At 45.5% G+C, this 27,383-nt stretch overlaps 1 protein-coding gene across 2 annotated transcripts in view; it reads left to right on the top strand.

The window, feature by feature from the left end:
• Lnx1 (ligand of numb-protein X 1) overlaps positions 1 to 27,383 on the top strand; it is an 82,887-nt gene that overhangs the window by 49,154 nt on the left and 6,350 nt on the right. The window contains exons 2-8 of one of the 2 annotated variants that reach the window (XM_052735158.1): positions 277 to 518; positions 1,180 to 1,332; positions 5,519 to 5,721; positions 8,952 to 9,323; positions 17,344 to 17,439; positions 21,094 to 21,271; positions 22,800 to 23,025. In XM_052735158.1, the coding sequence (XP_052591118.1) occupies positions 277 to 518; positions 1,180 to 1,332; positions 5,519 to 5,721; positions 8,952 to 9,323; positions 17,344 to 17,439; positions 21,094 to 21,271; positions 22,800 to 23,025 (1,470 nt within the window). Of the gene's footprint in view, positions 1 to 276; positions 519 to 1,179; positions 1,333 to 5,518; positions 5,722 to 8,951; positions 9,324 to 17,304; positions 17,440 to 21,093; positions 21,272 to 22,799; positions 23,026 to 27,383 lie in introns of both variants that reach the window. The other variant, XM_052735157.1, reaches the window with a different exon arrangement.

Below are 27,383 nucleotides of genomic sequence, written 5' to 3'. Positions count from 1 at the left end.
TAAGAAGCAGTTGCCAAGTCCAAGTGTTAGAGATCTCCATCCTCACACCCAGTCAGGTAGATTTGATTGCCTACTGTTCGGCAGCCAATGTGGAGATTGTGCTAGGAGAATGTAATAGGCGATTTTAAAAATGACTGTCTCGAGTCATCCATGTCTCTGGCTGGCAAGCATATAGTGTATTCATATGTGTGACAGGGGAGGGATGTCCAGGGACAGATGTGTGTACTGGGGGAGTCCTGACTAAACATTCTAACTGCCCCTTTGGGTTTGTTCCAGCTGCAAAGGTGCCTCCCACTACGGCCTGACCAAGGACCGGAAAAGGCGCTCGCAAGACGGCTGCACCGACGGCTGTGCCAGCCTCACAGCAATGCCACTCTCCCCAGAAGTTTCTGCAGCCGCCACCATCTCTTTAATGACCGACGAGCCTGGCCTAGACAACCCTGCCTACGTGTCCACAGCAGAGGATGGTGAACCAGTAACCAACCCCTCAGACTCTGGCCGGAGCAACCGAACTAGGGGTGAGTCACATGGGTGGGTGTCTGGGAACGGGCTCTTTCTTGGTTTTCCCTGGGATTGCCCTCTGTAGAATACTCGTGGCGGGAAGTTCAAGAAATGCTTTTTTTTTTAAAGGGGAAATGGTTCTGGTAGTTTTGGCAGCCACTCCACGTCCAATTCTCCACTCCAGTTTCACTCACAGTGAAATGAACCTGTGAGTGCTCAGATCTTTATGGCTGTGTAATCTGACTTGGTGAAGGCATTTGAGGTGAGGTCTGATGACTTATGGTTCCTGCCAGTGTGGGGACCTCCTCTGCCTGCCATAGAAAGTGTTGTTATATTCACTTTTACCCAAGGGAGGAGAAAAGATTTTATATAAGCAAGATACGCTTTTTCATTACAAAAAAAAAAAATTAGAAGTACGGGTAAATTCTTATCACTAGGAGATAATCACTGTTTCAATATCTTATTGTCCTACTTCATATATTTTATACATAATTTTTTTGCTGTTGTCGCCTTTTTATTTTGAGGCAAAGCCTTGCTCTGTGCCTCTGCTGGCTTTGACCTCCTGGGCTTCCTGTCTAACCTCCTGAGTGTTGGGATTACAGGCACATAGCAGCACACTTGGCTAACGGATGATGGCCGTGAACCTGTAACTCCCGTCTCCATTACATCTCTCCTCAGCGCGGCCCTTTGAGCGCTCCACTATGAGAAGCCGATCTTTCAAAAAGATTAACAGAGCTCTGAGTGTTCTTCGAAGGACAAAGAGCGGGAATACTGTTGCCAACCACGCTGACCAGGGCAGGGAGAACTCTGAAAATGCTACTGTCCCTGAAGGTAATCAGAATCCCCACCCTGTGTAGAGTGGAGTCTGTGGGAGTCCAGCTCTGACCTGCTCCCACCTTTTGAAGGGTTCTTGGGTGGAGGAGAGAGGAATGAGGAAATATTAGATAGAAAGATAGACCTAGACAACGAAAAGAAAGACAGAGACATAGGATAGCTTCGGAAGGGCCTGGGTCAATACCCAACAGCCTTGAAGTTTATTGAAAAGGACTTTTTATAATATGCCAAGGGGAGAGGCGAAAGATCTCCCCCTTGTAAGATCAAAGCACACTGTACAGCCAAGTGTAGACCCTTCCAAACACCTGGTAACCATGCTCATGGCCAAATCATCTTCTTATGCATCCCTTCTGGGTAAAGCAAGCTCAGTAAGGTCTCACTAGGAAGCCTCTGTGGGTCTCCACACCACCCCTACCCCGAGGCTGGCCACAGGCTGGGTTTCCAAAGTCACTTCAGGAATGATGACAGTCTGATCGCCACCCACCCTCCATGATCCCTCTCTTCCCAAGGGTACAGCATTGTTTCTTCACCTTGGTTAGCCTCTCCACTTGAGTAAGGACTGAAACTCTGGTTTTTGTAGTCGTTTTTCTTCGCAGATGAGGGTAAGCACATCTGCTCCCTGGGCTTCAGGGGCCAGCTTAATACGTCTGAAAATCATTATTATAGTTAGAGAGGGAAAAGCATTTTATTTCATTCTCATCACATGGCGCTATACAGTCTTCTGTTGAAACGGAAAAAACCATAGATACCATGAGTGCTGTACAAATCGATAGGCAGCAAGTTCGTTCCTTTGTTTTCATTTATTGCTTTAATTTTCTTCATTTATTTATTGTGTGTGGGTGGAGATGGGTGCACTCACGTGTCCCAGTGCATGTGGAGGGCAAAAGACACCTTGTGAGGATTGGTGTTCTCCTTTTACCCTGTGGAGCCTGAGGCTGGAATTCAGGTCACCAAGTGCCTTGAGCCACTGACCTATCTCAAGGGCCCTTGAAAAAGCGTCTTTGACAGGCTAACACATACTGATAGACTTGTTACGTTATTATCTCATTACATCTACACATGAGACACTCTAAGAGTTCTATGTGCCTTTTTTATTTAATCATCACAAGAACCCTATGACCAGGGCACATTTCAAAGGTCACTAGCATCTCCGAGGTGTGGTTCTCAGAATGGTTCACTGTCATTATCCCTGTTTTCAGGAAAGTGTACTGAGGCCGATAGAGGTTACTCAACTTGTTCTAAATGCCCTTGTTGACCTGTGAAGCCACAGAAAGTTATTGTATCTTAGTTCATGTATGATTTCCGTTTTCCCCAGTGTAAGTGGAGCTGAGGAGACACTGTTTTCCACCTTTTTCATTTCATATTGAAGCTTTTAGGTTAAATTACCATTTTTTTTGAGACGGGGTCTCACTCTACAGTCTTGGTTAGTCTAGAACTTACTGTGTAGATCAGGCTGACCTCAAACTCACCGCAATCCTCCTGCCTTTGCCTCTTGAGAGTATTGGGCTTGCCGGCGTGCACCACATCTGGTTTTTATTAAACGTATACAGTAAAATAATAGCATTAAAACTAAGAACAGCTCCTCAGTACCAGCTAGGGCTCTGAGTCATGCATATGTCAGAAGAACGTTGACATAAGGGTTGTCATTCCTAGTTCTCAGATAAGGAAAATGATTGCAAGGTTAGGTAAGTAGCCCAAAGTCACACAGCTAAACAACCACCCCCCCACCCCCCACCCCCCCCCACACTCACATGGCAGGGTTTAACTTCAAACTCTGGCTCTTTTAACACCTTCCAGAACACTCTTTGGAGTTGAAAGTTAAAGCCCCAGGCACTTTATTTACCATGCCCTTGGAAAACTCACGGGCACCATATGAGACCCCTGGCTTGTCTATGCTGCCCTCCAAGCGCGTGCCCTCCATGCTCTCCCCTCGTGCGCCTGTGTGACTTCTCGAGTCTGTGTCTCAGCTGCTGGATAACCTGCATGCTCCATCTCCTTCCTGCTGCCAACCTAATTCTTCACCTGGAAACAGGGATAAGAAGTCACCTTCACAGGGTCATCGGAAGGACTGAAAATACGCATTCCAATTTCTTAGTTCAGTGCACAGATAAGAATGTTTTCAAATCCTATAATCTTCAGACGAAGACAGAATTTTGATCAAATTCTTTTGTGTCTATACTAGGACCATTTTGACAGTTTAAAAAAATCATTTTCACCCCTGAAAGTTCATGGGCATCTCATTGGTCTGGCTCTAAGGAGCATCATTTAAGAGTGTGGTGTTGGACATGTCCTTTCAAATTAAATCAGCTCTCCTCTGGTCATTGAAGGAGAACAATGTTTGCATCTGTTGTAAAGGAGGAAGGGGGAAGAGGGAGAATCGGGAGCTTTGATGATTATTTCCCAAACTTGCTTTGTTTTAAAATGATTTTTCAAAAAATTTCCATCCCCTTGATACCAAACATGTTCTGACACATGCTTAGAGCCTACTTAATACAACCAGAGCAGTTTGAATATTAGTTGAGCCCAATCACCTACACACTGTTCGCACTAGTAACTGACAGATTACAACTGCTACTCATAGCCTCACAGAAACCATTCACTGACATTAAATTAAATCTGGAGTTAAAGACCCACAAGTCACAGGCTTCCACTGGCCACTACAATACCTCGTTAATTAGGCTGGAGAGTAATTGCAAATAATTTTTTTCCTGTATAATTTTCGTAGAGAGTTGAGTTGTTTAAACAAATGAACTGTGGTTATAGGTTTTGAAAATAGTCCCGAAGAGCGGCTTATACAGAATCAGGCTCATAGCCTATCTTTTCAGTGACAGAATTCAAGGTGACCCTGGGGATGAAGGCAGCTGTCAGCAGCTACTGGACACTGACTGTCCCCGGCCTTCTGCATCCTAACTGAGCTTCTAGCTACACAAAGGAGCCACCTCCCAACTGGACTAGGTGTGACTTATTCTCAGCAGTTGGTGTCCTCTCTAGATACTTATATTCCAGCTGGAGTGAAAGACAGTGACAGTCAGTGCTTCTGGGTTCTTGGTCCCTAGGGCCTGTCCCTGTGACCTTTGACCTGGTTGTGAGCACCTGGCTCCTGGGAAACTATTGAGGCTACGAGTGTGCCTGTCATTAGTAGAAGCCTGGTGTTCCTGACACGGTCACCTTACTTCACAGCTTCCTGACTGTGCATTTCACACACACACACACACACACACACACACACACACACATGAATAAAGGACTGCCTGTCACTGTGGAGCTGCACAGTGACCCAGACAGCTTCTATCTGGCACAGCCAGGGTTGGGTCAAATACTAAGGTTAGGAAACACCCGCTCCCATGATCTTTGATCCTCTCTTCAGCACTGAGTTCAGTGATCCAGGTAGCTGAGGGACACCTCCAGAAGGTGGTCGTGAGACCGTGATCTCAGCCTCTTCGTGACTATGAACGAGGTCTTCTGACGGCCTGGTATTGGCAGCAGTATCTGCCAGAGGGCTGAGAATTCCTGGAGCCTGAAAAGCAGAGTCTCTGAGATCTTCCAAAATAATCTAAGAGGACAGAAGAGCAGATTCGGCTTTGTTCCTTGATAAGAAAGTAATGCAATCACGGTTCATTCCCTGAAGACATCTGTTCATTAGTTTGTTCCTATTCTACCAGTGAGCATCAGCCGAAGGCTCCCGTGTACGGAGAAATCTGTGCACAGAACCATAGAGCAGCCAGAAATCACTGCCTCTGATGTGTATTCCAAGTAGTTTAAACATTAATTGGAGCAGTCAACCAAGGACTAGTAACATTGGGAAGAACCAGGTTAAGACAGCTACATGCAGCCTGATAGTGAGGCTGGTTGCTAGATTCTTCAGTCCGGTTGGTGATATGAGAGATCACCATTAATAGCAATAACGGAAGGTTGAATGCTGTGAGAAGTAGAGTCAGCCTTATAGGAATCATGTGTTTAGAGACAGCAAGGAAAAGAGGGATTGGGGTAGAGTTTAATTGGAAGGGATTATTTCATGCATGCCTTGGAGGGAAAATTGAGTTTTGGCCCAGGCTGGAAAACATTCCAGCAGAGAAATGTATGCTGGCACCAAAGCAGGAAAGTGGGAAACACGCACAAGGAACAGCACACAGTTTAGTTTGGCAAGAAGGTCTGAAACAAATACTGTTTTTGTCCATTTCAGTCTTCCCAAGGTTGTACCACCTGATTCCAGATGGGGAAATTACAAGCATCAAAATCAACAGAGTGGATCCCAATGAAAGCCTCTCCATTAGGCTTGTGGGAGGCAGTGAAACCCCGTTGGTCCACATCATCATCCAGCATATTTACCGTGATGGAGTGATTGCCAGAGATGGACGGCTGCTGCCAGGAGACATCATTCTCAAGGTGCCCAGAAGGCATGATCGTGTAACTAGAAGCTACAAGATCATGAGCTGTAGGCTATGAAAGGCCCATAATCTAAATCCTTAAAAGTAAATAATGGATAGATAGGTGGAAAGATAGACAGATGGTTGGGCAGAAAGATGGGTGGATAAGTGGATGGGTGGATGAATAGGTAGAATCCTTCAGAGCCGATAATGGATGAATAAGTGGATAAGTGGACAGATAATTAAATGGATGGGTGGATAGGTGGCTGGATGAATGAGTGGGTGGATAAACAGGTGGATGAATGAGTGAGTGGATGAATGGATGGGTGGATAGAGGGACAGGTAGATGACAAATGGAGTGGGTATCATGAAATAAAGATAGACACTCCCTTTCCACAGTTACACTGAGATAAATCTCATATGAAGAATTCTGATGTAACTGGGATGGGTCTTTCATTCTTTCCCTCCCTCTCTCTATTTATAAACAGTTCTCTTTGCTACTGTATCATGTTCTGTCTTCTCTCTCCTCAGCTACCCCTTTTCTTTCCTCACTTACTCTTTCTTTTCTTTCTCTTCTTGCTCCTGGGGCCTCCCCTTTTAAAAGAAACATTAGTATAAAATAAGACTGGAGCATATATTTTCTTAAACTGGAAAGCAGATGAATGGAAACTGTTGTATTTGATCTAGCTCTGTTCAGACGCCCCTTCTACAGAAAATCTAGTCTCATGACCCAGAGGCATTCTCGAGGAGTCAGGAGTGGAATGACCTGGCTTGGGCACACTGTCCTCCAAGGCATGGTTGAAAGGAACACTTTACAGAAGAGTTCTCAGGACAGAAAGGAAGGGGGTGGGGAGAACCGTTGTTTACCAGACAGATGTCAAATGTGAGCCCAAAGGGACTAGCACACCCTCCCTGCTCATCTACTTCTAATTTGATACTCAGATAACAGTTTCATCTCACCCTTTGCGGCCAGCAGAGGGACAACTCCTGTCCCCCAACATGAGCTGTTTGTTTGGCAAACTAATTGGGATAAGAGGAGAAATAATTGAAAGCAGCTCCTGCAGAAATGTTAACATTCCCACTGGTCTCTGGGGAGTCGCACCAGGCAGGGCCCATCACTCGAGTGGGTCATAAAGACTGGGACCCCAGTCACAGCAGGGCTTTCTCCCTGTTCCAATGGAAACTGTTGTGCCTTGGAGTGGGAGGGGAGCTGCGTAAGAAAATTCTATTCTTTGGCCCTCATCTGGAGGCAACTTGAAGATAAAAGACATGCCAGGGACTTTTACCAGGTGACCGTGACTTTCCTTGGCTGGGGGGCTAATGGGATAGCAGACTCTGCCACCTTTCCGGGTAGTGTTCCCTTGTGTTTGGACAAAGGGATACCTTGTCTTCACTGAGGGAGCCCCGTCCATTTCTGAGCTGCAGCAGGAAGGAGGCAGTGGTTGACCTTAAATAAGGCCCTTTCAAAGCTCATTCCAACATGCCTCTAACAATTGGCTTCAAGTACAAGCAATCTTAGCAAACTCCTGAAATCTAAGCAGAGTGCAGGGCTGCTGGGAACTGTTTTCCTCAGAGCAGTGACAAACACTGGGGGCTGTGGCCTCCAGGCTGGGCCCGTGGAGCCGGGGTAATTAAAGCCAGAAAGTCAGATGCAGCAGCAAGCTTGGGGGTTGTCAGTGAGGTCCAAATGAGAGGCCTAGCTTTGGGATGCCGAAGGAGTGCTGTAGAGTGATCGGCCTTTCGGTAAATAGCCTAGCAACGTCCTTGTGCATTAGTTTGCTTGAAATTATCCAAGCCCCCACAATCCTCTGTAGTTAGAGCAGCAGAAGACCTTACGGACATCTGCCTTGGTACCTGACATTCCTATGCACACTGCCACACTCACACCTGCAGATGCACACTCGGGCCCACTCACCGATACTGTATTGTATACAACAGCCTCTTCACATACTCAGGCCCACTCACAGATACTGTATCATATAACATATTCACACACACACACACACACACACACAGGCATAATCACAGATACCATATCATACAACACACTCACACACACCTAGGCACACTCACATATTCTGTGTCACCAACACATACACACTCAGACCCACACACTGATACCATATCATACAACACACACACAGACTCAGGCCCACTCACATACACTGAGTCATAACACACACACACACACACACACTCAGACCCACTCACACAGATACTGTAATATGCAAACACACGCTCAGATAACATAGTGTGAAAACACACTCAGGCACATTCACACAGATACCATAACATGCAAACACTCCACACTTTGCCAGGCACATTCATACAGATGTTTTGACATGCAAATATACTCACATACACACAGGCACACTCACAGATACTACAACATGAAACACTAACACATGCCCAGGCACATTCACACAGATATTCTACATACAAACACATTCATGCATTTAAGCACGTATTCTCTCTCTCTCTCTCTCTCTCTCTCTCTCTCTCTCTCTCTCTCTCTCTCTCTCTCTCACACACACACACACACACACACACACACACACAGATGGAGTAATTGGAGGTGAAAGTATAAGTAACTCAGTAAGAAAAATTTTGTTGAAGATTTTTGGAAAGAAAACAATTCGTTTTGGTCTAAATAGTGTTGGATGTCACCATCTGGTGTTGGGGTGCAGATCAGTGGCCAGGCCTGTGCTCTGCATGCCCCTCACTTTAAGAATGTAGTCATTTGAGCTGGGCAGGGTAGCACACATCTTTAATCCCAGCACTCAGGAGGCAGAGACAGGCAAATTTCTGTGAGTTCAAGGCCAGCCTGATCTACAAAAGTGAGATCCAAGACAGGCACCAAAACTACACAGAGAAACCTTCTCATTTAAGTACAATAGGAGAGTGTCTTTTTCTTTTCAATTTTTTTTCTTTCTTCCTTCTGTATCAATGAAAAACTAAAATTGGCAGGCAACAGAAATAGTCACCAGGATTCTGCAAATAGACATACGGGCCTGTGTAAGGCAGTGCTGAGCCATAGATGTTGGAAAATTACTGTGGAAAATGAGGTATTTGAATACAGGCTAAAAAGAGATAGCAGAGCAGGCTAGGGGACAATGTCCTGATTACTCTGTGTTCTTGGGCTTGTATTCATTTGATTTTGGTGATGCTGAGGACCAAATCCATGCTGGCCTGGACCTATTCAGAAGGCTTGTGGTAGGTACACTCACTATCAAATGGCCCCACCCCCAGGTTAATGGAATGGACATCAGCAACGTCCCTCATAACTATGCCCTGCGGCTCCTGCGGCAGCCCTGCCAGGTGCTGCGGCTCACAGTGCTTCGTGAGCAGAAGTTCCGGAGCAGAGGCAATGGACAGGCACTGGACTCCTATGGACCTCGGGATGACAGCTTCCATGTAATTCTCCACAAAAGCAGCCCTGAGGAGCAGCTCGGCATAAAGCTGGTGCGCAGGGTGGATGAACCTGGGGTATTCATCTTCAATGTGCTGAATGGTGGTGTCGCCGACCGACACGGCCAGCTAGAGGAGAATGATCGTGTGCTGGCCATCAATGGACATGACCTTCGATTTGGCAGTCCAGAAAGTGCAGCTCATCTGATTCAGGTGGGTCAGAGGTCACCCTAAGATCCAGTTAGAAACATCCACATGAGCAGAAACACTTAGCCCCTTATCATGTGTGCCATGTGAGCCTTCCTCTAGGGAAGTCAAGAAAGGGTTGGTGGTTTCAATGCTACTGTCCAAGTAAGAACCCAATCGATGGCCGGGCGGTGGTGGCGCACGCCTTTAATCCCAGCACTTGGGAGGCAGAGCCAGGTGGATCTCTGGGAGTTCGAAGCCAGCCTGGTCTACAAAAGCGAGATCCAGGACAGGCACCAAAACTACACAGAGAAACCCTGTCTCAAAAAACCAAAAAAAAAAAAAAAAAAAAAAAAAAAAAAAAAAAAAAAAAAAAAAAAACCAAAAAACAAGAAACAAAAATCTCAACACAAATGGTGCACCTCGGGTCATGACCTCTACTGATAGTCTTAGAGTGTATACTCTCTCTCTCTCTCTCCCTCTCCCTCTCTCCCCACCCGTTCCCCCACCTTTGTCCTCCAGTTCTGCTTTGCTTCTATTTTATGGTTACCTGCCAATCTAGAAAAGTGTAGTAGCACATTATATTCTAAAAGTACCTAAAACAATGCCTAACAAGGTTAAGCACTCGGTGAATATGTGTTTATTATATGTAATTATTTAACTAATAAATTAGTCAAATTAGAAACAGATAAATATATATAAAATACATTTTGCTCACTAATTCCATCTCTGAGGGATTTTTTTTTTTTGTCAAACCGTTTACCACAGAACCAGATCTACATTTGTTTTTACATGCTCTTTGACCCTATGACGTAATCTCTACTTTTTATCCCTTTGACTTTGCTCAGTTATCATTGGTTGAGCAACCTCTATACACCAAGCAGTGCTCAGTACAGTGGTGAATGAGACAGCCATGGGTGCTTGCTTCTCAGGGCTTGAAAACACCTTGATTTTGTACAACCAAGAAGACAGAGCTAGACTAGAAAAACAGATAAGATGAAACAGTCGTACATGAAAGAGAAGCCCCCTTTATTTTTCCCTCCAGGAAGATGCTATCTTAGCTTTCTTTTTTTTTTTTTTTTTCTTCCCCATTCTTAAAACCTTGACCCTAAGGGTGACTGTCAATATTTTTTCACATTACACTTATTAGCGCCCTCTGCAGGCCACCTAGTGCAACTCCCATCCTGTAGCTCTTGGCCAACTGTACTTTCGCAATAGGCAAAAGAAAAACTGTTATGTTATTTGGAAAAATCTTGATTACACATGGCGTTTTACTCTTGAAGATTAATAACAGAAGAACATGTTTTTCCCCGACAAAGTAAATGTATGAAGTAAAATCTTGCCTAATAGTGGGAATTCCTTAAAAAAATCCCTTTGCTTACTAAACAAAGCCAATCTGCTTTATAAGCAGAAAGAAAACTTATTTTTCGGAAAGGCTAGGGCAAAGCTAGTTGGAAAAGAAATGTAAAAAATTAGATGCTGTAAAAAAAAAAGCTAAGCAATAGCTTGCTGTCTCTGAACAGTTGATTTTATTTATGTGATATTCATAATACACACCGGCTGCAGGGATTAAACTAAGTACCCTTCAAAGATTGAGACTCCAATTTCCACCCAGCCCTGGCAGTTGGCTAGGCTGCCCATGTGTGTCTCCCCCATGAATCACATTTGCCTCACAAAGAAATTCCCAGACAACATCTCCTCTTGGTCATGTTCTCCCCCATCAAACTACACTTTTTTTTTTTTCTTCCTACGTTACTTCAGGGAAGAGTTATTACAGAGGCCACAACTGTTTTAAATTGGACTAACTTTACATATGTTGAACCCCTCACCTCAGCTTATTCAGCAGCAGCCTGGGTAGACAAGTCCCCAGGGTTAAGACACATGGAGAGTCAAGGCCTGTTAAGAAAAGCCTTAAAGAGATAGACACCTCCTACATGGGGCAGTTGACTTCTTAGCAGCTTAGCCAGGACCACGTGGGTTTCCACCATTGTTAATTTCTCAAGCTTTTTGAGCATCCTTACTAGAATAACTATATGGAAAACAAACTCTTTGGAACTATCTGACGTCATACTTGAGATAACAGAACAAAGAGATAGCTGATCAAAGAGGAAAAAAAAAGATGTCTCAACATCTGTATCCCAGAGTGCCAGCATATTCCACCTAGTTATCACCACAAGAACCTGGGAATTCTAAGAGAAATGCTTATTTTGAGGACTTCCCTGCTGTGGGATGTTCTGTATGTCAAATGTGTTGCTGATTAGTCAATAATTAAAACACTGATTGGCCATTGGCTAGGCAGGAAGTGTAGGCGGGACAAGGAGGAGAATAAAGCTGGGAAGTGGAAGGCTGAGTCAGAGAGACACTGCCAGCCGCCACGATGAGAAACAGCATGTGAAGATGCCGGTAAGCCACGAGCCATGTGGCAAGGTATAGATTTATAAAAATGGATTAATTTAAGCTGAAAGAACAGTTAGCAAGAAGCCTGCCACGGCCATACAGTTTGTAACCAATACAAGTCTCTGTGTTTACTTGGTCGGGTCTGACGGCTGTGGGACTGGCAGGTGAGAGAGATTTGCCCTGACTGTGGGCCAGGCAGGAAAACTCTACCTACACTTCCCATCTACATGCAATTCTAGATTAGTGAGTTACGTTTGTTTAGGAGTTCAAATATATACAGTCAACAAAGAAAGCAATTGTGAATTTCAAATTGAGTAATCCTCCATGCTCTTACCTAGCTAGCTGGCTTTCTCTCCCTCTCATCTTCTCTTTCTCCTGTTCTTTCCTTCCTTCCTTCCTTCCTTCCTTCCTTCCTTCCTTCCTTCCTTCCTTTCTTTCTTTGTAACCCTAGAAACTAAAACAAAATTCAAATCAGCTTTAGAGGTTGGGGAAAGTAGGAGCACTCAGTAATCCTGCCATATGTGTGATTTTTGTTCCTCGGATGAAATGATATTTAAACATGCAGTTACTTCATCAAAGAACTGAAAGTCAGCCTGTTCCAAGTTTTAAAGAGAATGTGGCAGGGCTTCAGACAGAGCCAAGAAGTAAACAGTGCCCTGCTCAGGTTACCGACATTTACTCTAAAGATGGGATTCCAGCTCAGGAGTTGTGCTTCATACCTGGAAAGAAAAAAGCAGAACTTGTGTGGGAATTTCAACATTCAAGTCCCTGGGAGCCAATAAGAACCGTCAGTGAAATAAGACCTGCTAGATCTGTATGTGTACAGATCAGCACATCTCCTATGGAATCTAACCCCTGCTTCCATAAATTGTCTTACCAGGGTCCTGTAGTCAATTTAGTGCACACAGACTAAACTTAAATCTCCTTATGTTCAATTCTCAAAGCCTGAAAGATTCCTAAATAAGACTCCAAATTCCCTGTTTTCTCGAGAAAGTGAGACTTGGAAAGCAGTATAGCCACTCAAGTTAAACTTTATGCGAAGGAATCTTCTGTGCAGCCATACACACAAGGGTTAGAGGGCCTGGAAAGCCCGCTGCCCTTCTCCAGCACAATAGGCCCCTCCACGCTTATTCCTTTACCGTGGAAGAGAAATAATCCCGGGAGGAGCAACCTCCACTTCCCTGAAGAGAAGTGCTGAGGCAGAGGAGTGGCTTTGTCTGTTGACTCAGCAATCAGCAGTCTCAGGGACTTTGTCGATGGCATCTGTATGACCCTGCCTAAGCCACTAGCTCTATTGCCATCACCACTCACTTTCTTATTCCTAAAAGATTCTGTCTTGAGGGGAAGGAAGAGATGGTCAAGAAAAGCCCCTGCGTAGGTGGTAGACGAAGCAGGAGGCAGCTGCCCCACCCGCTGCTTCTGTAGGTCCCCACGCAGCTCTCACCTGCCTGCGTCAAGGCACGGCCCTTCTAAATATGCCTCTCCTCTGGTACCCAGACTGTGCCCAGGGTCTACTGCTTCACAGAGCACAATTATGATAGCCAGCAGTCAATTCGGTCCCCACCCCCCACTTCATGTGTTTGCACAGAATAACCCTGTACAGCATGCCAGAGGAGATGGAGACTCCTTGAGGTCTATAAAGCCAGTGCAAGAAGCACAGCAGGTAAACCCATGTGAGCTATTGCTCACTTGGTGCACACCATTGATGCCAGCACTCATGCAGAGGCCATGGACCTCTATGCACTTGAGACCAGCCTGGTCTACATAGTGAGTTTCAGGCCAGTCATGGCTGCACAGTGGGACCCTGTCTCAAAACACAAATAATTTAAGCATAGAATATATATCATATTATATATGTGTGTGATATTATATCTTATATATACATTATATATGATATATATTGGGGTATATATACATATGTGTGTATGTATACACACACACACACACACACACACACACACACACACACACACACGCACACACACACACACACCCCTTGAAAGCAGTGCAAATGCCTTATTCAGTTTCAATTTTCCTTACAAATAGGGGAAGCCCTTGGCTGGATGAGAAGCTTACACTGTCATGGACAGGTTCTCTGTCAACTTTTGCTCTCCCTATAGTTAGCACTGGCCCTCTCAGTCACCATTTCCCATTTCTGATGAGCCCATCTCCTGCATATATGTGGGTGTGAAACCAGGAATCATTCCTGCCTTCATCTTTCTGTACCTCTACCTTGTCTCCCCTTTCATGTATCACCGTCACACCAGTGGGAATAAAGACTCCAGTGCCCGGGACCGTTTCTCAAGCCTGACTCCAGTTGCTTCTGAGAGTTAGTGCCAAGACCAACACATTAGCCTACCTCATATCTCCAACGCTGTGAAAGAAAGTACACTAAATAGCCTCCCTGTGAACGATTCATGAGGTGGCTGGTAAGAGCCACAGGGCCAGCCTTGCAGAGAATTTATTTGCAAGTAAATTGATACCAGTGTTATTTATTGGAGTGCTGGTCCTGCCAAGGCTTCATTCTGGAGCCAGTATTTGAAAGCCCAGTGAGAAATGTGTGCTCACAAATGTGAATGAAATAGCTTACGCAGGTTGCACCTTGGCAATTCGGATTTTGCCTGTCACGTTGAGCCGGGTATAACTCTGCAACATTCACGTTTCTTGTAAAGTGTTGCTCAGAGCATGAGCTGCTCACTGTCCAAGATGAACAGGACACAGTTCCAGCCCAGAGCCATAGCTCTGCCAACAGCCTTCTCAACAGTGGAGTTTCCCCAAAGATAAGAGAGCAAATTCAGTTTCTGCGATTGAGGTTTTGACCTGAATGTTCGTTGTTACTTATCTTCCCATGAGTTCTGTTTCAGAGAGTTCTTGAAGATAACCTTTTAGTGAGGCTTGCAATCCAGAGGAAGAGATACAATTATTGCAACACTCTCTTCCAAAATTGAACACAGTTGGTGATGCCATAGTTCTGTGTTCTGTACGTTTCTTCATGGTGTGTTACCTGGGCGCTGTGTGTGTGTGTGTGTGTGTGTGTGTGTGTGTGTGTGTGTGTGTATACGCGTGTACGCGCCCATGCCATTCTGATGTAAGCTCCAGATGTGGTGAGGGACCCCAGGGAATCCAAGACAGGCTAGCAAAAGAAGGACACATAAGCACTGATTGGGTTAGTTAGGGCTGTGCATAAAGGAAAACAGGCTAAATTCAAGCTTCCTCTGTGGAGCCATTTGGTAGCATTTTCTACCCCGGATATGGAATGAACAGCTCACGTAGCTGACCATCCATTGTGATATTTATAATACTCTTACTATACCCCAACAATTGTATTAAAAGCTAGTCTAATTTATAACCACCCACCTGATGACCCCCAAGTTTCAAGAGAGCCTTTGTATAGAGATATCAATGTGAGGAAGGTTTGGGCTGGTTAGTGCTTTAGACAACTGTGAGGACCCAACTGCATTGGCGGAGCGCTTGGTACTGAAGGTCCTAGTTCCTGACAGGGAGAGGGAGTCATGTGCTCTGGAAAGGAAGGTGAGAGAAGCAGTGTCTTAGTCTCTGTGACTGCTGGGGAAACCAAGTCCCCTGAATGGAGTGCCTTATTAATATGAACAACAGAAATACATGTCTTACAATTCCAACTATCAAGATATGGGCAGGTTCAGTATCTGGAAATGCCCCCTCCCACTTAAATCTCTGTGTGTGATGTATGCATGTATGTGTGTGTGTGTGCATGCATTCATGTGTGTGAGTGTGGGTATGGACATACAACAAGAAGCGTGTGTCAGTCAGAGGACAACCTGGAATGCTAGCCCTTAGCTTCCACCCTACTTGAAAGTTTGTTATTGTTTGCTGCTCCATGTGCCAGCCAGCTTCTCCTGTCTCTGCCTTCCACCTCATCCTAGGAACACCGGGATTTCAGACCCTTGCTACCTCTCCCATCTATACATGGGTTCCGGGGATCCGAACTCAGGTCCTTGTGCTTGTGCAGCTGGTTCTTTATCCACTGAACCATCTCCATCCCCAAATGACTTTCTTATATGAGGTATCTTCTTCTTGTAGCCTCACGTGCTGGAAAGAACAAACTAATCCCACTCATGGGGACTGAGTCAAAGGCCCACCTGGTAATACCATCACCTCGGGGGTTAGGATTTCCACAGATGAGGGGTGCACACATTCAGACCATAGCCAGTGAAAAGCAAACATCTTGATTCCCACTGTCTGAGCTAATGGAGACAAGCAGGAACTGCCTGGCACATCTTTTGTGACCTGACTTCTCCATGGCCCCATACCCATGCAGGAAAGAGACAGGCACATCAGTGTCTGTTTCTGCTGTGGTGAGTAGTCGAGACCTGGAATGACAAGGCGAACTATCAGACCTTAGAGTTTTCTTCCTGGTTCCCAAACCTAGTTTTGTCAGGTACCTTTCCAACCAAATTGAGCCATGTCTCTTCCATTGCCATTTTTCACTGAAGTAGAAATCAACCTTATTCCTACGAGTTCCTCAGGCCTAGGGTCTCCTCTGTCTGCCCTGCAGATCTGAAACCTCAGGCACTGGCATGTCTGGCTTCTGACACCCTCAATCAGGGACACAGGAAGCTGACCTGTGGCGGAAAGCTAATTTGTAATTTCCTGCGTGGAACAAACCTTTCCAATAAGCAATACATTTGCTATTCTGAATCTTCTGCTTAAGTACCAGTGTGCATAAGGATCAGAATTAGTGATAGTCATATAAAAATGGTCAGGGTAATGGCTTTACTCTGGCTGTCATCCCTGTATTCCAAAGGTTCAATGCCTGAATCTCTAAGACTGACATAGTATTTTCATTTTTCCGGTTCAAGGTTGCTGCCTCTGACCCTGTTTCTCTTTCCTTCTGACCATTGAGTTAGAACTGATGTAGACGACTTAACACCATGCACCTTACTCTATTCAGAAAGGTTTTCAGCCATGCTTGTCTGCAGCCAAGCTCATCACTGAAAGTGCATTAGCAAGACCTAACGGTGTCTCTTCAAAGACTTGCATGAGTCAGACCTTCCTTGGACTTTTTCTTGAAGCAATGTTTAGTCCCTGGTTTCAAGTTCAAGGAAATAGTTTATGCTTTTGCCAAAGTAGAAGCTGGGCAGTGACGAGAAAAATCTAGGGTGGGGGTTAACAATATGGCTCAGTGATTGAGTGTGCACACTGTTCTTGCAGAGGACCTGAGTTCAGTTCCCAGCACCCACACCCTGTGGCTTGTAACTACCTGTACACCAGCTCCAGGGAAATCCAATACCCTTTTCTGGCTTCAGAGGACACCTACACTCATATATACATACCCACATACATATATGCACACCTACAATAATCAAAAATAAATCAGTTTTATGATATATATTCTTCTAGTTTTTGACCACATTTTTAAAAATGAAGAAATCTAGAAGGGTTGGTGGTGGACCTCAATGGTGGAGTACTTATCTGGATTGCTCAGAGGCCCTGGGCTCAGTCTCCAGCACCACATAAGAAAGGCTTGACACTTTATTTTTCCATTAAATAAAAGTAAAAATGAAAGTGGTATCCTGGTAAGGCCCTAGAGCCAGGTCTGTGCAAGTAGCTAATGTAATGTCCTCTTGTCCAGGCCAGTGAAGGACGTGTTCATCTCATCGTGTCCCGCCAGGTTCGACATCCCAGCCCAGACATCTTCCAAGAAGCTGGCCAGATCAGCAATGGCCGGTGGTCCCCAGGCCCAGGGGAGAGGACCGTGGCTTCTAAGGTGAGACCCAGCCAGGTGTGTCTGCAGCTCCTGCAGAGGGCTGTTTCCTGGGAAAGCTGTAAACTTTGATGTCTCGAAGGGTTATCTCTGGACTTTGTCATTTCAAGAAGTGCTACTCATGAAATTTAAAGGCCAAAGTTCCATCTTCATCCTTGGGAGGTAACAGGTGTCTCCCAGCCAAGCAGAAGTGAGGACGGTGCTGTTGGGGGCAGGGGTTATTAAATCCCAGCTTGCAGCCCTTCTAAAGGGACCTGATTCCAGCTTAAGCCAAATGCATGCCATATTTTTAACCAAGGCCCCTTCTGTAAAAGGGCTGTTTTCCGTTCACTTTGAAATGCAACAAGAAGTTCGCTTGGTTTCTAGTTTTTGAGTTTCCCAACCTGCCTGGAAATGATGATGATTCCCCTGCTGTTTTTAATATTTTTGTGTCTGTACAAGGGACTTGGAAGATACTTATAACACTTGAAGCCCATGGGACGTTATGGAGGGCAGTGTTTGGACAAGTCAGGAGCGCATGTCTTGTCTTACGGCATTCAAATCCAGAAATTAAAAACAAAATCATTATTCATTTATTGTGTGGGTCTAGGTGTGTATGTATGTAGACATGTGCTATGTATGGTACATGTGTAGAGGCCAGAGGACAACTCGTATCAATTGGTTCTCTCTGCCCGCCATACTGGTCCCAGGGCTTAAACTAACATCATCAGGTTTAGTGACCAGCTTCTTTACCGGCCGAGTCATCTCAGTGGCCCCAGGACAAATTTCAACCACTGTGGACCCAGCAGAAGGGATCTGTGAGGAGAATACGTCTCTCCACCTTCCTCTCTTTGCAGTCTCTCTTTAAGAGAGGTGACTCCGCCCAGTCTGTGTTTGTGTGGGGCTTCTATTAGATGCAAGGTCTACACGTCCTTTAGACGGGTGTCTAATCAACACATTGTCCAGTCCAGATTAAGCATCCTATGACCTTGGTTTAGCATTCTGTCATGCTGATGATCAGCTTCTAGCAGCCACTTTCCCTGACAACTGATGTCATGCTGTTGTTATTAAAAACAAACAGGGCTGGAGAGATGGCTCAGTAGTGGAGAACACTTGTTCTTGGAGGAGAATCCCCAGCCACCCCACCCATCCCCACCCCCGACCCCCGCCATGCCAGTTGTTGCCAGCACCTACAAGACTGCTCACAACTATCTGTAACCCTAGATCCAGGGGATCCAGTGCTTTCTTGTCTCTGGGGGCACTGCTCACACATGGTGCAAAATACCTATATATATATATAATATATATATATATTATATATATATATAAAACATATATATATAATATATATATATCAGTGTTTAAAAACCAGCCAAACACCCCTATATGTAGCCTATTACTGAACCAGGATGAAATGAATGAATGAGTGAATGCCTTTTCCTTCCACATTAGGCCGTAAGTTGAGTTTTTTGAGCAATGTTTGCAGAAAAAAAAATTCTCTGCTTTGTAATCAGGGAGCCTGAGATCACCTTTATCTTAAATCTCCAGCCAGTTATGTCTCCACAAACAGTTCAGTTCCGTGTTTATGTATGGGAAGCAATCTAGACAGAGCAAGTACACCCTGCTGAAGAATTTTATGGATTAAACTCCCTGGTACCGTCTTCCAAATAAATACAGTTAGTGTTTTAAAGTTATTCTGACAGTATTCATTAATATCAAGCTATATGTGAGATCTTCAAAAACCTTACATAAAGCTTGTATCTAATTAATGAATTCAGTTGAATTAAGTAGCATGTGTTATATTTTCATTCATTAAACTACTAGCAGTGGGGCTTTATAATTCCTTCTCCCTGCCTGCTGTGAGCCATGGACAAAGCCAGGACAGTCTAATGGGATCTTTGCTGTAGCCCTGTGTCTTGTGTCTGAATTCCTGGAAACATACAGGAAAGCCAGTTCTTCTCATTCACACTTCTATCTGCCTTCTGAAAAGCCCCCACCACCTGAAAAGTGACGTACGGGGCTGTTTGATGATTTGGTTTTTAAGCTGATGTAGGAAAACAACATGGCATTTGAAAATAGGAGGAGTTTAAATGCTTCCAAGAAATAGCAAAGAAAGTGGGAACAGCAAAGCTATCTGGTTGAAGAGTTAAGCACTAAGAGGCACCATCTTTAGTCCTGAAGTCACCCGTGTGAGAGAGGAAGGGGAACGTGACCAGAGAAGTGTCACTGGGACACATTAACCATAGCCTGGCAGTGATTTTATATCAAGCTATAGGGTGCATGGGTAGGTCCTGATGCTTTCTAGATATCTAAAACGTTTGATGTTTTAAACCCTAGGTAAATGTTTTAAAATATAAATATTCCATACAGCTTCTTAGTTGTCCATATTTTTTAATCAGCTTGAAGGATTTTACCACAAGTCAGGTTTTTAAGCATTAAGGAACAATCCAAGGTCTCCAAAGCAAGGAGTGAGGAGGAAAGACAGACAGAAAGGATTATGTCTGTCATGCTTTCCTTCTTCTGTATTACATTGGGCAACTCAGGGTGAGGAATTTACTGAGAAGTTTGGGTTTCTCCATCGCTACCATCCGTCTCTCCCGCACAACCCTCCATCGCTCTGGTGGAGAAGACCGAAGGCCATCAGAGACACAGGCCATGTGCGGTCCTGGTGTTCAGCCACTCGGTTCAGCAGAGTGTATCGCTCAGTGCTGCTGAGGCTGTTTGGAAAGTACCAAAAATGGGAAAGATGGATAAAGCGGGGCAGATTTCTGCATGTGTGTATGATTTGCATGCAAGTGTGCGCATGTGTGCGTATTTACAAATACATGGGTGCATGTGCATGTGTGATTGTGTGCACACAGAGACCACAGCATGGTATCAGGTGTCCTCTTTGGCTGGTCTCTACCATATTTACTGAGGTTGGGCCTCTGGCCAAAGTAGAGCTTGCCTCTTTCCTTCCATTTGCTCTGTGGATCCCTGAACTGTGGATTACGCGAGTCACCATTTTTACATGCCTGGCTGTTATCGGAGGGCTGCAGATTCGAACAGTAGTCTTCAGACTTGTGCAGCAAGTACTTTAGGCACCAAGTCGTCACCCCAGGTCAATGATTTTATTCTTTTACTTTAAACATAGACAAGCTTGCTGGGCTAGCAAGATGGCGCAGTGGGTAAAGGCTTTTGCTGTCAAGCTTGCCAGATTGCATTTGATTCCCGGGACCCATAAGGTGGAGCAAGAGAACCAACTTCTGTAAGCTGTCCTCTGACCTCCATGTGCATGCTAAAGCATGTGCCCCACCAAACCTCCACACACACAGTAAATTAATTTTAAATATGAAAAATGTACTGATAATCTGTGAATCATGAAGTTGACCTACCACTGTCAAAAACAGATGCCTCCCTTGAGAGATTTGGGATACAGTTCACTTCGTAAGCTCCAGATTTCTACCACGGTCTTCAGGCTGTTCCCTTTCTATGTTTACTATTCCACTTTGAAATGTAAACTTCTCTGAGCGAACTTTTGGAATTCTGCGATGCTGTAACTCTGTTACGTGCTGGTTCTCTTGGTGTGTTCTCTGGGACACCCCAGGCACCACCACCTTATTGATGCCTTGACAACTGTGTGCCCGTGGAGACGCCTCGTGAGTGCATGTGCCATGTTCTTTGTGTCTGTGCCTTCAGCCCCTCCAGCCTGCAGCCACTTGTCACGAGAAGGTTGTTAGTGTCCGCAAAGACCCCAGCGAATCTCTCGGCATGACCGTTGGAGGGGGAGCGTCCCACGGGGAATGGGACTTGCCCATCTATGTCATCAGTGTTGAGCCTGGAGGAGTCATAAGCAGAGATGGAAGAATAAAAACAGGTACAAAATGAAGAGGATGAAGGTCCTGGGGTGCCAGAGCCTGGGGAGGAGCTGGCAGCTTGCTGAGTTAGCTGACTGCCCTCTGAGTGGAGGAGAAGATGAGAGAGGGAGCTGGCCGTGATGGCTGGGCCTCTTTGACTAGGATGAGCACGACTGTGGCTGTAGTCCAGGCTCACCCCTCTTGGTGCATGTGAGTGGGCGTGAGGCGGCTTTGCTGGGCAGGCTAGAGGCCCTAGACTTTGCGGGCTGGAAGGGCAGTCACTACACCCAGGAGCCAAGTTACCTCTAAGGCATCATTTAGTTCCACGCATTCTAACGGGTTCTTTGCCAGTAGTGAAACTGATTTATGAATTGTGCCCTTTTGTGAGATAAATGGGATAAATGAGTAGACAGATGTCGATTCAGTGGTATAATTAAATATGAGTGGAGGGACTCGCTCATTGGTGAGAAGTGGACCTCTGTTGGCCACTCCTGTTCCGGGCTTCTCTACGTGAAGGGAGGTATCCAGTTCACGTCTGCAAGGATCTTAACAGCACTGTTCAAGCACATGAGGAGGCTGCCAAGGTAGAGGGATTGTGCTTTTTAAGAGCTCAGATTCAAGAAGAAGGAAAAACACCACATTTTTCAAGTACAGTCAGTCTGCCTGATGAGCTGGGATGGGGGTGGGGGTGGCACAGGACAGGATTTAGCCAGACAACCAGAGGGTGCTGCCTTTTGAGTCAACAAGCATTCGAGGCTATCCCCTGTTATTTTCCTCCTGTCTACAATGATTCTGTGTGAAGATAAGATGACGTACAAGAGGCACAACCTCCCCCCACCCCCAAAAAGAAAAACCAGGAGATAAATGAAATAGAAAGCAAGGATAAGAAGGCATCTTTTAATATCGTTTGCTGTTCGGCAGGCACCCACCCGGGTGGAGAATGATGAGGTCTGACAAGAGGAGACTTAATGAGAGAACTTGCAGCATGTGACACACAGGAGCAGTTTTGTACAACGTAGGCACTTAGCTATTGCTAGCTCTGCACAGCCCAGGGATGCAGGGACTAGAAATGGTACCTGCTTTCCATCTCTGTGAAGACCGGGTCCAGGCTTAGTCTTTACCTGCTCTGGGCTCCTGTGCCAGACACTAACTCCCGTTTCAGTCCCTGTTTATTGGTAGCATCCCACACACCAGGCTCTGTGCAGGCACCGAAGCTCTTTGTCCATTGCTCTCACTGCGTGCTAAAGAAAACCGGAAATTCAAAGAGTGAAACTGTATTTTGTCTTTGGCTAAGTAGTGAACAAAGCTATCTCACGTAAGGCAATAGGTGAACATTGGTAGGTGATCTGTAGAGAACTCCCAACTAGACATTCCCACGTGCTTTATTTACCATTTGCTAAATAAGACCCAGCCTCATGTCACTACGAGCTCAAGAGACACACTTCTCCTCACCCTGTCCACACGCCCAGAGTCAGCCTCTGTCCTTCCACACACGGAGCAGAATCCCATTTGCACTCACTGAGGATGCTTCTGCTTCTCTGGCCTCAGGTGACATTTTATTGAATGTGAATGGGATTGAGCTCACAGAGGTCAGCCGGACAGAGGCCGTTGCCATATTGAAGAGCACATCTTCCTCAGTGGTACTCAAAGCCTTGGAAGTCAAGGAACAGGAGCCCCAGGAAGACTGCAGCCCAGCAGCCCTGGACTCCAACCACAATGTGACCCCGCCTGGTGACTGGTCCCCATCCTGGGTCATGTGGCTGGAATTACCACAGTGAGTCCCAATTTAACACCCCTATGGATTATATTTCTTAAACCACTCTTTCACTGTCTTGGGCTGATTCCTGGGCACGAGCATCTTGCTAATAAGACCCAGTCTCGTTTGCGGGGCTATCTGAACTAATTCTGTCTTCTGTTGGCAAATGAAAAGCCACATAGAAATCTTGGTGGGGTGGGTGTGAAAGTCTAGATGGAGAACCTTCTAGGTGCTTCCCTGAGTTTTCAGAGTCACCAGGTGGCTCATGTGGCAGGGAGTTCAGCTGATGGCAGAAACCCAGCCTGTGTGCACACTCACAAACTGGGCTCTGCTCAGGCCAAGTTTCATCTTTGCGTGGAGATGATGGGGAGCTGCAGCCCAGCCGTGGCCTCACTCAGGCTTCTAGAGGCTCTGACTATACATACAGCAGCACAGTAGGGCACTGTGGCTTCATAGTGAAGCATCTGGTATTTGGGGATTCTTCTCAAGGCATCTCTCTTCTGTGGCTCTTCTGGAAAGTTCTTTAGGAAGCAACTGGGTTACCATTTTACTGAGGTACAACTGGAGCCTTGTGATGAACTATAAAATGACCTGACCCGATGACTTCAGAGGAGGATTTGAAGACAGCCCCAAAATGGCTACGTCCATGAATTGTGACTATTCAAAGGACAGATAAATTTGATGTCTGCTTCCCTGGACCAGAGCAAAATCTACTTAGATGGTTGCCTCTAAAAGTATAGCTTAAATGTTAAAAACGGTGTCACTGATGATGGATGTACTGGAGTAGGATGAAACTGTGGAAGCAGGCAGGGTATTTGGTTTTGAAACATTTTCTTGAAGGTAGAGGTAACTCTTACTGATTTAAAGACCACCAGCCTCCTCAAATACAAACTGGTCTAGATTCTCTTTGGAGTGTCCAGCAGTTGATGCATTCCTTTTTAAATCAGTAGGTCTTTGAAAGTCCTTAGAGAGTGGAACACTGAGCATTGAGGCCATTTAAACATTTTACCTCCGAGCCTAAGGAAGAGGCTATTATATTGAGTAAATTTTTATATATATATATTATGTGCACTGGTATTTTGCCATGGATGTCAGGTCTCCTGGAACTGGAATCACAGACAGTTGTGAGCTGCCATGTAGGTGCTGGGAATTGAACCTGGGTCCCCTGGAAGAGCAGTCAGGGCTCTTAACCACTGAGTCATATCTCCAGCTCTACATTTTTCTTTAAAAGAGATTTTGGAACTACACTCCCAAGAGCGTTTGTACCGTTTGTTGGAAAGCTACCTGGTCAGTCTCCTCACTGTCCCCGTGTGTGAGGAGAGAACACCAAGCCCACATGTCTCCTCTCTTCTCCCATGAGCCACCTGGCACTGGCAGCAATTCTCTGCTCTCTCTGGGGTGTCGACACTGCACTCATTCCCTCCAGGGATGAAAGGAAATGTCATATGACGGCAACACAAGATGACGGGGACTTCCAGAAGCTCGGAGCCTTTTCCTATCCTTCCTTCCCTCCTCCTCCCGGCAATATTTAATGACATGATGAGCAGGTCAGAGGGGACCAGAGCAGAGGGAGCGGGAAGTCCTTATCTGTCCTTTCCTGAACCTTCAATGCACTCCACAGAGGTCACCAGCATTACTAACGTTTTGAGTATTTTTCCAGGGAAAGACTATGTCAGAGGTTGATCCTTTCTGCGAAAGGCTGGCAAGCTTGTGCTTGGCGAGTATGGGGCCTTGGCAACCGCTCGCTCTGCTGCTGTAGCACAGAGGCAGCCATAGACCATCTCGAATGAAAGCTCGTGGGCTTGGCTGTCGCTTGATGCCCCCGCTCTAGATAGCAATGTACTCCAACACAACAGCGGCCTCTGAGCTCTTTTGTTCCAAAGCTGTTTAAAAATTAAAAAGAAACCCAATAATTAATTTTGGGCATCGTGATAGTGCACCATCAATGTCTGCTGCTGGCAGGGACAGGTCGAACGGCCTATCTGTGGAGCCAGGTGGCAAGTTAGGTGACTCTCACACTGTTACGTCCCTTTTGTTCTTGTTTTTATCAGATCTCCCACTCCCCAGGGTTCAGTCATAGGGCTGTTCCTTTGTGACCGCTTTCATTTCTGAGTAGTTTCTTCCCTTCTCTTCTATCCACTACCCTTTTCTCAGTGTACCATCTTTGATTTTCTTTCCTCCCTCCTTTCTCCCTCTATCCTTCACTCTTTTTTTTTTTTGTGTATATATATATTTTGTTTTTGCTCCTGTCCTAGGCACTGTGATACTCTCTGGATGTAAGCTCCAGTAGTATGGCTTCAGTTTCCATGGGGTGTGGGGTGGGGATCCACTCACACCTCTAATCTTGAGTGCTCAGGTTGTTTGTTCGAGACAGGGTTTCTCTGTGTAGCTTTGGAGCCTTTCCTGGAACTCACTCTGTAGCCCAGGCTGGCTTCAAACTCAGAGATCTCCTGCCTTTGCCTCCCAAGTGCTGGGATTAAAGGCAATGTGCCACCACCACCACCCGGCTTTCCTTCACTCTTTTTGACACAATCCAGGCTGGCCTCAAACTTGCAGCAATGGTCCTGTCTCTGCCTTCCAAATATTGGAATTACAGGCATGTGTTTCCACGCCTCGCATCATCTTTGAAATCTTCTCTGCATTGAGCTCTTGCTGATTACATAGGGCATTGCCACATAGGTCTTTTAAATCAGTGATATGATTAATTATCAATTCATATTCTAAGGAGGCATTTCATTTGTGTAGCATTTGTCTAGTGAGTGATTTTTCCTTTTTTTTTTCTGCCACCTGTCCTCACCTGCTTTCTTGTGTAGCATTATTAACTCTGTTGGTTCAAAAATCTTTGAGTGGGATAATTTTTTTCTGAGCAGCTATCTGCTGAAGGCTGATAAGAGAAAGGATCAGTCATATTCTAGGCACTAGATCTGTTTGGTAAAGGGTTTGTGCATTCTCCTAAACCAACTGAGGTCAGCCTAGCAGGCTACTCATGACACGCTGCCGTACTCAGGCTCCTCTTTCCCACTTGGCTCTCTGCTTGGGTTCTTACAGTCTGTCTTCTCTGTCAAGCTGAACCTAGGGAAACCTGTCTGCCCACTTCCAGTATGGCTAGAGCAGCCAGCCCTTCACTGCGGCTTTGCTGGTTCTTCTCTGCTGTCATGGCCTCTCTGCCAAACTTCCTCTTTGATGCTCTTTACCCTTTGGCAGCTCTACTTCACACATGATAGCTCTTAATTTTGCAAGGTCGATTCATTTCCACTTCCAGATTTCCTAGTCTGTTTGAGAGTGAAATTTAATGCACAAAGGGACCTTGATCCTCACTCTGCCAGATTGAAACTTGATACAGTCCCCAAACCTGACACAACCACAAGAACCCTGGCATTTTTCAGGCCTCAGTCCCATCTTGCTCCTGTCCTAGGCACTGTGGTACTCTCAGAATGTGAGCTCCAGTAGTATGGTTTCAGTTGCGGTGGGGTGTGGGGTGGGGATCCACTCACACCTCTAATCTTGAGTGCTCAGAGCCTCAAGAAACCTAGCTTTTCCCTTACCAACACAACAGCATTGTCTTACATGTCTCTAGTCATTCGAGGTAAGTGATGTAATGATGAGGTAAGTGATGTAGGGTAAGAGATTCCAAACCACACCTTGGCAAAATTCATTTTACCTGAATTGTTAAAATACAAATAAACCTTTAAAATGCATGCGCAAAAATGTTACAAATACCTTTCACTCATCAAAGTTTGAGGAAAAACATCTGTCCCAATATACGGTCTTGCCAGTTACCTAAGGCCCTCCCCCGGTGAAGAAGCATGTGTCAGCCGGCCTAGAATCATGAAGACCATAGCCTTCTCTCCTGAGATGCTGTGCAGCACAGAGCAAGAACGGAAGTGAAGAGGGTAGTCCTAGGATGCCATGCTGGCATTGCCTGTGTGGAACCAGTGGGTGTCAGATTTGGGCAGTGGCAGAGAGTCTGAGTCTTCGGTGATAAAGAAGCCGATAAGCGTGTGTTATTAATAGTGCACTTGTTGATAGCACAGCTCCAGACACTCTGCCAGCTATGCTAATTATCAGCTGCCATTCAGCAGGAGACTCCGAGAACACCGATGACATTTTACTTTGTTGACTCTCGGGGCCCACGTTCCACATCTGGAAGTCTTTCAAAGCATGCTCTCATCTGGACTAGCATGAGAGAAATATGCATTAACTCACTTCTCTTCTTGCCTAAGAATTTAACCCTTTCCTTTCCTTTCCTCTCCTGAGGCCCCTAACATATTTTAATTTAATCAGGATTATTGTCAATATTAAATGGTAAGAAAACAGACGTCAATATTTTTCTTCTAGCTAAAACTTTTTGATGCTTTCATTACAAGATAGGTCCA

This window comes from Peromyscus californicus, unplaced genomic scaffold (genome assembly GCF_007827085.1).
Source record: "Peromyscus californicus insignis strain IS unplaced genomic scaffold, ASM782708v3 Scaffold_13__1_contigs__length_99412109, whole genome shotgun sequence".
NCBI classification, from domain to species: domain Eukaryota; kingdom Metazoa; phylum Chordata; class Mammalia; order Rodentia; family Cricetidae; genus Peromyscus; species Peromyscus californicus.
This window is presented reverse-complemented; position numbering and strand designations above follow the sequence as displayed.